The following is a 14,192-nucleotide window of genomic DNA, read 5'->3' on the forward strand; positions in this document are numbered from 1 at the left end:
ATGAGGGACAAAGGCCTTCTCACAGGTAACAAAGCTTGTTATTTTCTTTTCAGGTAGGATAGGTAGACTTATATCATTTTTTTTCTTTAGACAAGTGAGAGGCACACAAGTCTTATGGATGCACAATCTTCTCCCATTGTCCTATTCAATCTTAGGACGGATACAGGTCACACCCTCCAAGTGGCCCAATGACTTAACCCTCCCTAACACACCTTCCCATTCCTTCCCACCCCACCCCCACTACTCCCACCTGCAGGGGAATCCATTGGGCAGGGACACAGGGGATGTCACGGACCAGAGCACTGCTGCATATGGTGAGTGAAATGGTACCTTGGAAGCAGTGGAGTCTGCTGAGGGGAGACGGCGCATAATAATGGGTGGAACAGAGCAAATGGAATGACATCAAACGCATAGAAACCATGTGTTTGATGTATTTGCTATCATTCCACCAATTCCGCTCCAGCTATTACCACGAGCCCGTCCTCCCCAATTAAAGTGCCACCAACCGCCTGTGCTTGGCAGTTAGTCTAGGGTAGACACATTCTGCGAGCTCCAGGTTTAAACTGGGAGACATGCCAGGCAGTTGTTGTTGTTGTTACTCTGTTTCTTCACAGTGTTGGGTTTCTGGTTCCTCTGAATACTGACAGGCCTCATGGGTAAGTGATACTGGCAGGCTTACTTCCCTACATGCCCTAGGGCTTTAAAGGCTACCAACTGTTTTGTGTCTGTTTTAACTGTCTCTTTTCTCTCTGTGTACCCATGGATGCAGGCTCACCGCTGGAGGGTGCTATAGACCTACAAGAGGAAGAGATGGAACAGTCTGTCTCAGGTCAGTGAGTCCAATACAAGACTCTGTATTGATATACTGTGTAGAACAGTCGAGGCTGCTGAAGGGAGGATGGCTCATAATAATGGATGGAATGGAGTATTATGGAAATCAGGTTTCACCTTCTCTTTTGTCTTCATCTCTCCTTTCCCAGGTCTGACGTTCACCCTGGACCCCTCTGCTGCTGCTCTATCCCTCCATCTCTCTCCCTGTGACCTTCCACGGACCAAGCCCTCCGCCACTACCCTCTTGTCACCGTAGCAACAGGGTCAGGGGGTCAGTATCCCAGGAGTCTGCCCCCAAGTCCCTCCCTCAGGTGTGTAGTCCTGTGTAGCTCAATTGGTAGAGCATGGCGTTTGCAACACCAGGGTTGTGGGTTCAATTCCCACGGGGGGCCAGTATGAAAATGTATGCACTCACTGTAAGTCGCTCTGGATAAGAGCGTCTGCTAAAATGACTACATTATTTTATTTTTTTATGTGTGTGGGGACGTGGTCATCGTCAGTGGTCAGTTCTACTGGGAGGTGGATGTCTGCAACAGCACCCTCTACCGGATAGGTGAGGATATGCACCCTACTCCACCTGGCCATGAGTTACTACCAAGTACAAATCACAGCTTTGATAATAATACTCTTAGCCTCTGGCATGCTGATATATTCCTACTGACAGACATAAATATGAATTTCCATGGGCTACATGTCTTACACATAATCATGTGGCGGTTGTAGCCTACAAATACATACAGGCAGTCTTGTGCAAATGCTCCCGCACACACTTAATATTGTCCCTAGTGCATACAGGACACAGGCTGTCTGTCCTACATAAAGTTCAGTCACATCCTTTAACTCGGCTCTGTGGTGCCACCCAGTGGTGAACACGATGTCAGCAGGGATTTCCCAGCGCTGAACCACTAACAATTTAATTGTTTCTTTAACAATTTCATTTTGGCTTTCAAGGCATATTGACATCTGCTCTCTGTAAACAACAGAAAGCTCTAATAATTTGGCCCAGCAACAAACCATAAACAATCTGTTGATTTGCATCAAATATGACAGAAATGTGCAGCTTCATCATTAACTGTAGAGAGTCAGCCAAATACGTATTAGTGGTTGTTGACCATGATGACTGGCACTGTCGACCGAGCTGTACTTAGGGAATAGGGATACTTAGCAAAGCAATATGGGATGGGAACAGCATTGATATTTCACATATTATTGCTCACTCGTGCCAATCCCACATGAAAAAATATTACAGTTTACTATAGAATACTACAGTACTTACTATAGAATTCTGTAGTATACCTTGATCATGTGTAGTACTTACTATAGAATGGTGTAGTATAGTGTAGAATACTATAATAAATACTACAGTATACTACAGACCACAAACATTACAGTAAATACTACAGTAATCTTTGCAAAAACACTGCAGTCTGCAAAAACACTACAGTAAATACTAAAGTAATGTCTGCAAAAACATTACAGTCTGCAAAAACACCACAGTAATTACTATAGTATATACTACAGTATTTAATTTGCATATACCCTGCCCATTCCCCTCCCCCATATCCCAATTTGTGCCATCCATAAGTGAGAAACAAGTATAGCCCATATATTGTGTCCCCTACATAGAAAAGAGCAGAAGGGGTCTTCCTGGGGCTTACATATAACTACTTTTTTGTTTTTTAAGTACAGTGGCGGCCATGCACTGCCACTGCTAAATGCATATAGGGGAAACACTGTGGGTGCCAGTCTTCCTGCTCCAATCAACATGTTTTAGTCAGGCCAAACGAGGCAACAACTATGTAGTTTTGTTGAGTGCAGAAAAAGTCAGGCATAAAGACTACCCTGTTTCATGATGACATTGCAACGTTTATTGGCACGATATTTGAAGACATAATTTCCCATGATGTCTGAATTGTGACACAGAAAGCAACCACCTTTCCTATTTTCCATACAGGAGTGAGCTCATTGGACGATGCTCGCGGCTGAAGGCTGGAAAGGCGGGCTTGTCCTTCTCCACTGTGTACGATAGCCGTCGGGAGCCCTTACGTGCCGTGCCCCCCCAGATCAAGACCCTAGGGCTGTTCCTCAACATGGGTGGAGGGGCGCTGAGCTTCCACAACCCTCTGACCAAGGAGCACCTGGCCACCCTGCCCACTCGCTTCAGCAATGCTGGGGTGCGTCCTGCTCTGGGGCTGGGCCAGGGCAGGCTGAGGCTCCGCTGTGGCCTACCCCCTCTGCCCCACGTCTTCCTCAGCCAAGCGTCCGCCTATAGAGGGCCTTCTGGAGCTGGTTGGGGTCGCTGGCATAGATACGTGCCCTTCCAGTCTGTCGGTCATCCAGAAATTTGAGGAGCTGGCGGTGCCAGGTTCTGACTCAGGGCTGGTGTCCAGTTTTGGGTCATCCTGATCCACTCTGGCCTCTCTCACCGAACCAGGCCCAGGCTTCAGATTCAGCCTCAGCCCAGGAGCAGCTTGCCATCCTGGGCAAGAGGGGAAGGAGGCTGGGGCAGAGTGACATGTGGAAGACAGAGTATAGTACCTTGTACAATGATGGGCCTCTACCCTGCTGGTGATAGGAGCAAACTACTACCACGTCACGCTGTCACATAGTCACATTGCAAATAGGTTGTTATAAGGTTGGTCATGAGACTGTGTGACAAATTTGTGATAAACTTGTGAGATGGAAGGGCCATTCTTCTGCTATATGATGGGAGAAAACTGAATAACGCACACACAAACCCTTTGGGATGAGTTTGATGTTTGGATGACCATTTCCATGGCTAATTTCCCATCTCTGAGGAACTCTCTGTGACTTTCTCATCAGTGTGACTGTGACCCAGTAATTGACTTTCTCCCCAGGACACTGGGCTTCCTCTCAGCTACAGAACCCCTGGAGGTTTGGGGCTGGGCCAGCACTGTCTGTGGGGGGGTTATGAGGAGGAGGATGTCTCACTGGGAGTCCCACACTCTGGTGTGGGGGTTGACGGTAGGACAGTAGAGTTGAGACCGGTGGTGGTGGTGGTGGTGTGTGTGTGTGTGTGTGTGTGTGTGTGTGTGTGTGTGTGTGTGAGGATGTGAAGCGTGGGAGTCAGTGGCGGTGACACTACCAGTGTTGACTCAGGGTCACAAAGACAGGTGGTAATGTACGTTTATCCCGCAAACCCTGTGTGTGTGTGTGTGTGTGTGTGTGTGTGTGTGTGTGTGTGTGTGTGTGTGTGTGTGTGTGTGTGTGTGTGTGTGTGTGTGTGTGTGTGTGTGTGTGTGTGTGTGTGTGTGTGTGTGTGTGTGTGTGTGTGTGTGTGTGTGTGTGTGTGTGTGTGTGTGTGTGTGTGTGTGTGTGTGTACGTACGCACGCAAGGGTTGTGTGTGTGTGTGTGTGTGTGTGTGTACGTACGCACGCAAGGGTTGTGTGTGTGTGTGTGTGTGTGTGTACGTACGCACGCAAGGGTTGGGCCCAGAAGACCTCTGATGACCACAGGACCCCAATGACTTCAAAAGACAGCCAGGGAAAGAGAGAATGAGAAATATGGAGGGAAGGAGGAGGCCTTTATAGAAATCTAGCAGGTGGACAGATGGTTGGAGCCGGAATAAGGCAGTCAGAAATGTTAGGTTGTTTGTCCATTGATTGCGATATTCAATCAATAATAATAATAATAATAATATGCCATTTAGCAGACGCTTTTATCCAAAGCGACTTACAGTCATGCGTGCATACATTTTTGTGTATGGGTGGTCCCGGGGATCGAACCCACTACCTTGGCATTACAAGCGCCGTGCTCTACCAGCTGAGCTACAGAGGACCACAATCCTACTGCAACATTATTTATTTGTCTGATCATCTGAACCAGGAAATAGTATTAAAGAGGGATTTCCCACTGCCCCATCTTGTCTCTCCATGATCTCTCTGTTTTCTCTTTTTCTGCTGTTTGCATGTTCTGGAAAGGACACTCCAATCATTTGGTCAGACCACCCAGGTTGTAAATCAGTTGTAAATCACATTGTAAAAAAAAATCCACCCAATTAAAACAACCATCAATCACAGGCATCACGGGAGGAGCCTTTTGTACCTGTGGAGAGGAGAAAACAAAATGTCCACCGAATAGTCGTTAGATTGGGCCAATAATAACATTCATTGACGTGCTACTTGCCACGCATCTCTAGGGAACATAATTACGCACAAAAGACTGCGTCAATATCAGTGGAATAATTCGGAAGAGACCGTTGGTCTGGTGAGTCAAATGCGCTGTTACACTGTCGCTCCCCTAAACACTAATCTTGATGACTGTGTTGATGTTTAATGGTCGAGGTATTTAGCGCAGGAATAAAAATGTGTGTACTGCGGCCAGTTATCACTGGGTCCTAGACTCTTGAGAATTATCAACTTTCCAAAGCCGCTTAAAATAAAGTGTGGAAGTAATTTCACTCTTATAAACAAAATTAGAAGGGGATGATGAAGAATTCAAAGGCGCTCAGTAATGGGGTTTCTGTGGGGGGGGCAGATCTGCCTGGTGTTTGCTTATCGAGGGGGGAGCAGATCTGTAAGCAACACGGGAACAGCTGTAGAGAAGAACAGCCCCACATAGACCCTGAACGTTACATACAGTACTGTAGGTGTCAGTGGGGTATTATTATGTAGGCGCCAAAGTGTAGGCCGAGTAGTATAACGGACACAATTATCTGGTAACATTAGAGAATCAAGCCTAGGCCTAAGCTACTGTATAATATCAGCTATAGCCTATACAGTAGGCTGCTACAGTGGAGACTTGGAGTGACGCAATTGTACAAGTCTGCAGTGAGAGATATCACAGTTGAATCCGAGGTGTCAAGGACAAGTGGTGTTGTGGCTCCTCCTCACCTTACCACGTTTCCAGGCCAACTGTGTTTGGAGATGGCTTCTGGTCGCTAATTGCATGTAGGGCGATAATTAGACTCACACACTCTCCATCTAGGGAACCCTCGGAAATGGATTGTGAGAAAAAGACAACCAAGAGTACAAATTCAATTCGCACCCCTGTCCGCTTTCATTTCGCCGTTTCGGCAGTGTCTGCAAATTGATTCCGAGCGTTCCTACATGAATAAACATGAATTCTAACCAGCCTGCCATTTAAAATTTGAGTGGGTATTCTCTACTTTCTATTGCTAGGAGTAACACAAGAATTAGCCTGACAACACCAAGGCTTGGTTGGTCTTATTACCATCATTATAAACATCAGCATAACAGTAGCTATAAATACATAATCTCTTATCGTTTTGTTGTTCTGTCAGTTGCCATTAAGAACCAAATTGGAGGCAGTAAAATATTCTTCCCCGAGACACATCCTGGTTTTAATTGACCTCATAATTGGTCAATTTAGATGATTAGTTCTGAATATGACGTTTAATTTAGAAACACTGGCATGTTATTATTTTTTCCATCATTAGGCTAAATAATATCCACCTCCTCCAAGAGTCATATTAAGGATTTGATCAAGGGCAAAATAAAATGAGTCATCGTATTTCTGACGACGCTCTATAAAAGTGAACTAATCAGTGAGCAACTTTCCTTTTTTCTGACTTGTTCTTGAGAAACAAAATTCCGTCTCGATGTCTGGACTTGATAAAGCGAGCAGTGGTCCAAGGAGAGCGCGCGGGAGACAGGATGTCCATACTCCATTCAGCGCATTTGTTCTGGTTTGTTTCACGACATGTACACTTGAATTAGAAATGATTGAGACTGGAATTTAAATTGAAATTAGGGACATCACGCAAATTACCAAAAAAAAAAAATATCTCTCAGGTGCCACAGCAGGTTTAATGTGCGTGCGTAAAAGTAGGACAGAAATGGTAGTGACCTCGTTGTCGACCTCTGCCATGTGATCAGTGTACATAAAACGGTGATGGGGAACAGGTGGTGTCGGGGGCGCCCTGTAACCGGTTGGTACACATCTGCCAGGCTATCATAATGAGTCCCCTGCTCCCCCTCCTCGCTGTATATTCACACCTCCAGTATAATCCAGCCAGCAAACAGGATGCGGTCCCGAATGTGTGCCAGTCAGACGGAAAGAGGAGGGAGAGAGGGGGTTTCTGGGGTAGTACACAAATGAAACAACATGCGCTTCTGCGTTTATGCACTTTCGGCTGTCTGTATTCGACACCAACAGCAAACACACAGAGAAGAGGCATGATTGCGTAATCAAAAGCACCAATATGTTCTGACATAGCCCTATATAGCTGTATGTTTCTTTGATCTGGTCCTATTTTAGGCCTCGAGTGTGTCCAATCTTCAGAGAGAACATATCGGACAACACTTTGACTATAAAAAAAGAGGCATGGTGTCTGGTTTATATTAGGTGCTGTCTGATCGGAATTGTAACTTTACTCACTCTCATAAAACGCTGGTCACGGTTAATCGATTTTATTAGAGCGCAATCAATGTTTCTTGGCATATGACTTCAGACGCGTGCGCTCTCTCTCTTCCCTTTTCCTCTCTCATTTTCTCTCTCTCGCTCCCCTCTTCTTTAAATGAAAACACACGTCAAGGCTTAGGGGAACAACTGTAAACTCCAGGCTAAGCTACTTTCATTCTCGAAAGATAAGGACAAACTGTACAAGCTGCCGAGGTGGGCTGACTACACTTTTCAACCCTGAATCCTTTACTTTTAGATATCAGATAATAGGAGGCTTTACAATAGACCCAATACTATTGCAACATTTTCAAAAATCTACACACACACACACATATATATATATATATATATATATATATATATATATATATATATATATATATATATATATATCTCCTTTTTGGAGTTCAGGAAAGTGCACCTATAGCAAGCCATGTGTGTAAGGCAATACACAAAAGATCCCCTCATTACTCGAAGTGTGACCCGCATAATATAAATGAGTTGTGTTAGCTCCAATAGACAATTCGCTACCCAGTCTAATGAATCGGTCGGTGCAGCATTAAATAAAAGCGGCGGTTATCACTTCGTGATGAAGTGCAAATAGACCATCATCGATTCCATTCACGGGTGCGCGCCTTGCACGGAGGAGAGGTGAACCCGCGTGTGAATTCACTCACCTCAATGGAAGTCTCTCACAGCCACATAATGTGACATATGCATAAAAATTACACATTGTCCTCACACATACAATAAATCAAATCAACTTTTATTCGTCCCGTAGACATATTTTGCAGGTGCAGCGAAATGCTTATGTTTTTAGCTCCAACAGTGCAGTAATACCTAACAAATCCAAAAATAAATCAAAAGAAAGAAATGAAGAAATATCAGAAGAAACAATGTCAGAAATATAAAATATATATGTGTGTACTTTATATGTACTTTCAACACCAAACTGGCATGTCATTTGAAGAACAGATGTGTACTTTTTCAATAATAATATTTATTTGCTCTTCAATTTCGGCTACAATGTCTTTCTATAGCCTGTACACAAGGGGATAATATAAATACAATCACTTCTATCTCCACCTACACTGGCTATAGGGAACTAGCCTATAAATACAAATGGATGCAGAAAATAGAATGCCATTTCATTCAAATAGACTAAGACTAGTGCTGGCACAATTATCATTTAATAATGTAACCGACAATTATGGACAATAACCATGAACAAACAAAAATATATCGACATAATTGTCTTAATATATTCATTTTAGGAGAAGGGGGGATTCAACTTCATACAGTATGCAAGTAGATATAGTTAACCCAATAGCAGTTTTTCATTTTTACATGAAGTGGGTAAAAAAAAATTATGAGCCGACTAGGTGAAAAATCTGTCGATGTGCCCTTAAGCAAGGCACTTAACCCTAATTGCTCCTGTAAATCGCTCTGGATAAGAGCGTCTGCTAAATGACTAAAATGAGCAGAACAGCACAGTTGGGAGGAAAAGCTTAATTTCCAAAAGTTGCAAGCAGTTAAACACATTCGTTTTTTAGGGGTGTCGCCAAAGCTGTGTTGTGTGCATTGGGTATGATGTCTAATTTTCAAAGATGCATTAGGCCTACAAACTCAAAAAAAATCACCCAAAAATGACAATTATGACAATAACCATGACCCAAAATGCCATAATCGTCACAGCCCTACCTAAGACTCTATAAAACTTTATTTTGGATATAGGCCCATGCTACGAGACATCGTTTTGTTCTCCGTTTATTTTCATAGTTCTTCTTTATAGCACTTGTTAGAGCCAGGGTCACTCCGGCAGAATAGAGGACGTGCTGGTTTCTTATTGAATGGGTTAGGTTATCGCTATTGAGCATATTGTATCGTCATGTTTAGCATGTGGATGGATTGGGGAGGGTTTGGAGGAGAGAGGCTCGCGCAGTTTCCGGAGCGCGACAGACTAAGCTACAATCAGTGATTGATATATGGTTCTTCTCTAAACAGCTCGCTCGCCTGATTCACAGCCTGGCCCCCCAAGCCCCTTAAATTATGCCAACTTTAGTTTGGTTATTTTATTATTCGTTGGGATAGTTTGAGACTTTGGGAAAGAAGGGCACACAAATAGTGTTCAGTCGGTGAACCTTTAGGCTATAATAAGCAAATGAATGTCCAAAGATTGAAATGAGTAATTATGTGCCATTATTATCATTACTGTATTATCATTATTGTAGTATCATTCTATTCTGTCTAATGGGGGTGGTTGTCCTGTACTTGCACTCACTGAGGGATGATTACTGTTCCACAGAATGACTGATTGGCGAGACCTTCCTCAAATAAATCACGGTGCGTACTTCACTCCAGTAAAAAAACTTGACCAGCAGAGCGCTCGTGATGCCTCCATAGGGACCAAGCCTGAAGCCTCTTGTACGCATTCTCGCGCCTATGGAACATGGAAGAGTGGGAAGCATATTGCTCAATTTAAATCAAGTGTTTGTTGTATATAATTTTCACTTTTATAACAATAAGAGAACGTTTCGTAGCCGGCCGCGACCGGGAGACCCATGGGGCGGCGCACAATTGGCCCAGCGTCGTCCAGGGTATGGGAGGGAATGGCCGGCAGGGATGTAGCTCAGTTGGTAGAGCATGGCGTTTGCAACGTCAGGGTTGTGGGTTCGATTCCCACGGGGGGCCAGTATGAAAAAAAAAAAAAAAAAATGTATGCACTCACTAACTGTAAGTCGCTCTGGATAAGAGCGTCTGCTAAATGACTAAAATGTAAATGTAAATGTTTCCATTAACAAAATAATAAAGAATGTGAGTCAATATTGTCGATGACTTCAGACATTCTTATTCAATGAGAATCGGATGAAGGGCAGACACATAGCCTACATAGACGCCTAGAACAGGAGTCCTACACTATCCAAAAACAGGATTATATTGAGTTGTAACTTTATAACGACATAAGAGTTCAATCGAACCGTTGGCTTACAAATAGGCTACACAAACGTACCCCCCCCCCCCGGCGTTCACCTAACCCCACCCACTCCTTTCCTTCTCACCCCTCCCTGCTGGTGCCTGCTCCAAGTGTCAGGGAAAGTATAAAGTGGGAAGGGATCCGCACGGACGGGACATACGCTTCTGGGCTGGTACAGTCCTCGCCTCGGAAAACCTCCAACCTCTTTGGTCACTTTCTCTGCTTCTCTCTCTCTCTTGCATAACTTGGGAGTCTTTATTTCTGAATAGGAATAACTTCAAGACCATCAACGAATAGGCTATCTGGTGACTTGAATGCTACCCTATTCATGTTTATTTAGGGAAGGTTTATTACTGGAGTGACAACTTACCTACACGTGAAAGCTTCTAAAAACGAGGGGAATACGTTTTTCAAGAACAAAAAGGGAAGGGAAAAACAGAAACCGGAGCGAGTTTTAGATCCTGCCCCTCGCTGGGATGCAGACTCGCCGCTCGCTGAGTTCCTTATTGTGCGTGATGAGCTGCGCGTGGCTGCACTCTGGACTGGCCTCACGGCTAAAGTCTCCCGTTCTGCCCATCCATTCGGAGAGGGAGCCTTTACCATCCAAGGGCATGTCAGGTGAGCCAAGATGCCTCTTCTACTTCAGTCAAAGTCACTTCTTTTCAACCTGAATATCTCCATTCAATGAATGACCTATAATGACCCCTGCTACGTTTTGAATCCTGGCAGGGGCATCTCAGCACTATAGGCTAGCCTAGTGCTCGTTTGCTAATCTGCCAAATATACATTTGAATGTATAGCCTGATATGTCTATATCTTTTTAAGACCGTCAGTAGATGACCGCTTAGGCTACACAGACACAGCCTATCATTTTGTCTATCAAAGTGCCTCACTGTACAGCATCAGACCTCTAATTATTATTATTATTATTATTATTATTATTATTATTATTATTATTATTATTATTATTATTATTATTATTATTATTATTTTCAACCCAATCTTTTTTGTTTGTTTTCTGGCATCTTCCTCAAATTTCCTACTGTTATGGTTACTTCATGAACATACTTGCAGAAAACGTCTTAGTCATAACCACTGAGAATGGCATCTGGTTCACGTGCAGGGCTTTAAATTGCTTGTTGTTAAAAGGGTAGGCCTACTGAGCCCATGGGAGTGAGAAGTCAAGGCGTTAGAGCAGTGTATTAACAACTGCCACTAATAACGTTTATCCAATCCTGGAAACTGTAATCAATCGGCTGTCCATTGCTGCAGTTCTTTCGTAGCCTTCTCTGGCTGTACTAAGCAGTGATTTATATTGCAGTGAGTTGTGCGGGAAAGCTTGGTGCTCGGTCTAACTCTAACGCAACTGGACTGTTTTAAAGTCTAGTCACTTAATGAAAGAATAATGCGAACCAGATTGTTAGCAGCTACGGCAACCGCACAATATCAAATCAACAGTAGTGAATTTGGCACCGGGGAGCCTCACCTCCAGACTGTGGTGTTGGGCTGGGGTGCCAAGGTGACTGTGGTGTACAGCGACTCTGAAACCGGGAGGAATGCACATGGCGCACACCCATATGGAACTAGGCAGAGGAGGTTTGTGGCGCAAACAATTGTTGCTGGGACAATTTTTATGCAGGCTTTTTATAATGCAATACTTTTATTAATACCACTTTTTCAATTAATTTGAAATACTCAAAACCTAATACATCAATTCGTTTCAATTACACAGACACTGGTAGGCTACCAAAAGCGCATTCCTTTTATTTATCTTTCCAGATGGTTTCGTGTTTGTTGTGTGAATGGTATTTTTTATATAAATTTGAGTGTCCCATGCACCGTTTAAATGAAACAGGATGCGTCGGTGAGCTCTGGAACACGAGGCATCCAGTCAATCCACCCAATATGTCCCAGCCGCAGAATCGATTATCTGTCAACATTCACAGTCTGGCTGGACATAATCCTATTTTTGTCGTTCTGTCTGACGCCAATGTGGGAATATGCAGTCTTTCACTTCGCAGTGAACTGTCCAGTACACATCCAATTGTCAAGTGCATAGGCCTGGCTAGCCCATTAAAGTGTCTGGCAATGCCATGCAATCGTTTCTGTTCTACTGAATGTTTGGTTGATTGTTTCGGTTATAAGTTGTGAATTAATTGTAGCTATTCAGAAGAAGAAAAATACAGCATCATAACATGTTGATCTCAGACTAGGCTACTCACCAGTTTTACATTTAGATGTGGACTGTACCACATGCTAGTGTATTGTTGTCTAAATGGGTTCTGCTGGTCTGATTGCAGGATGTTCATTTGGAGGAAGATTCTATTCGCTGGAGGACACTTGGCACCCTGACCTCGGTGAGCCGTTTGGGGTCATGCACTGTGTCCAATGTTACTGCGAGACAGTAAGTTACATCCTTCACAACAAGCCTAATAGAGTACATGTCAATCTTGGATAGTGGTGCCATTATGTAGGCCCAGGACTATCAACGGACAGAAATTGGGCCTAAAATAACAAACTAATGAATTATGAATTAATCAATTACCAAAATCATCTCCAAATCTTAGTGCCCCCAAAATGACCCCATTTAACAAATATCATCAGGCCTGTGTGATACAGTGTTAAGGTCAATGTGGATGAGGAGTTGATGTTTTCTATCTATTATTTTCAGCAAAGGGGTCGTAAGGGTAAGGTGTTGGGGAAGGTGAGCTGTAAGAACGTCAAGCAGGACTGTCCTGAGCCTAGCTGTGGTGACCCAGTGCTGCTACCTGGACAATGCTGCAAGACCTGCCCCAAAGGTAACCCCTACCAGCCTACTAACTGTCCCTATCACTATATAAACTTGGCCCAAAGGTAAACTCTCTCTCTCTCTCTCTCTCTCTCTCTCTCTCTCTCTCTCTCTCTCTCTCTCTCTCTCTCTCTCTCTCTCTCTCTCTCTCTCTCTCTCTCTCTCTCTCTCTCTCAGTTAGTTTCATTATGTTGTTCTCTAGAGCGGCTGATTGGTAATCAGTAGCAGGTCTGGGCTAGGTTGTCTCTCCTACTCGACTGTGTCAAATACGCTCATTCTCTAACCATCAGGAACCAAAGGGCAATTCAGACCGATTTAGCCTAGTTCCCAGTGTTACTAACTACCTTTTACATAGCATACACACTCCCCCCCGCTCTCTCTTTTCTCTCTCTGTCCTTCCCTCTTTCTCACTCCCTCATTCGCTCAGGCTCACAATCACGCACACGCATACACACACCACACACACACACACACACCTGCGCAAACGTTCACTCACACACATGTTGGGTCTTATTTTCTCCATAGTTATTCAGCAGTGGGTTTTGGTAATGGAAAGTCAAGGTAAAGCCCTGGGCTTCTCTGAGGCACGGCCCCCCAGCACTGAGACAACATTGAGTGTGTTTGTGTTCATGTGGGAAAGTGTTGAGAGTGTGTGTGTCGTGGTGGTGATTTTTGGGAAAGCTTGGGAGTGTGTTGTGGTTGTGTCTTTAGGAAAAGTATGAGTGTGTTTGTCTAAATGTTAAAAAGCTTTGAGTGTGTTTGTCTAAGTGGTGGAAAACGGTGTGTGCATGTGCGCGCATGCTTATGTGTGCGTGTGTGTTTACGTGCACGTTTGTGTGTGTGTGTGTGTCTATTCACTGGTGCACCTGAGGATACAGTATAGTAGAATGGAGGGAGGTGAGACTGACACTACACAGAAGCCCTAGAGCGTACCCTATGGAGGGAGAGAGAGAGTGCCAGGGGAATAAGGCCATGAAAGAGAGAGAAAGGAGGATAATAAAAGAGTGCGAGAAGAGAGCCAGAGAGAGAGAGAGAGGATATGAGAGGGACACAGAGAAGTAAAGCAGACAGTCTAGGAGTAAAATGGATGGCCTTGAAGAAATAAGTCTGGATGATGATGTGTGTGTGAGTAAGAGCCTGTCTGTCTCGTAGTGTGTGTGTGTTTTTCTGAGTATGCTTTTCAGTGTGTCTGTATTTCAGTGTGTGTGAGTCGT

The 14,192-nt window shown here is 44.1% G+C and overlaps 1 protein-coding gene and 1 pseudogene across 2 annotated transcripts in view; both read left to right on the forward strand.

Moving 5' to 3' along the window:
• Nucleotides 1–4,084, forward strand: LOC311106202 (annotated as a pseudogene). The gene is made up of 6 exons (XR_014615858.1): nt 1–25; nt 156–314; nt 770–829; nt 1,043–1,142; nt 1,332–1,384; nt 2,786–4,084. The product of XR_014615858.1 is annotated as an uncharacterized misc_RNA (transcript).
• Nucleotides 3,378–14,192, forward strand: part of LOC311106204 (chordin-like) — a gene marked incomplete at both ends in the record, with an annotated part of 25,550 nt that continues 14,735 nt past the window's right edge. Inside the window, 5 exons of the mRNA XM_084148513.1 lie at nt 3,378–3,399; nt 3,671–3,816; nt 10,649–10,808; nt 12,491–12,594; nt 12,862–12,988. Coding sequence (XP_084004639.1) covers nt 3,378–3,399; nt 3,671–3,816; nt 10,649–10,808; nt 12,491–12,594; nt 12,862–12,988 — 559 coding nt within the window. The remainder of the gene's footprint in view (nt 3,400–3,670; nt 3,817–10,648; nt 10,809–12,490; nt 12,595–12,861; nt 12,989–14,192) is intronic.

Source organism: Coregonus lavaretus, assembly GCF_964263955.1.
Source record: "Coregonus lavaretus genome assembly, chromosome: 30".
NCBI lineage: Eukaryota > Metazoa > Chordata > Actinopteri > Salmoniformes > Salmonidae > Coregonus > Coregonus lavaretus.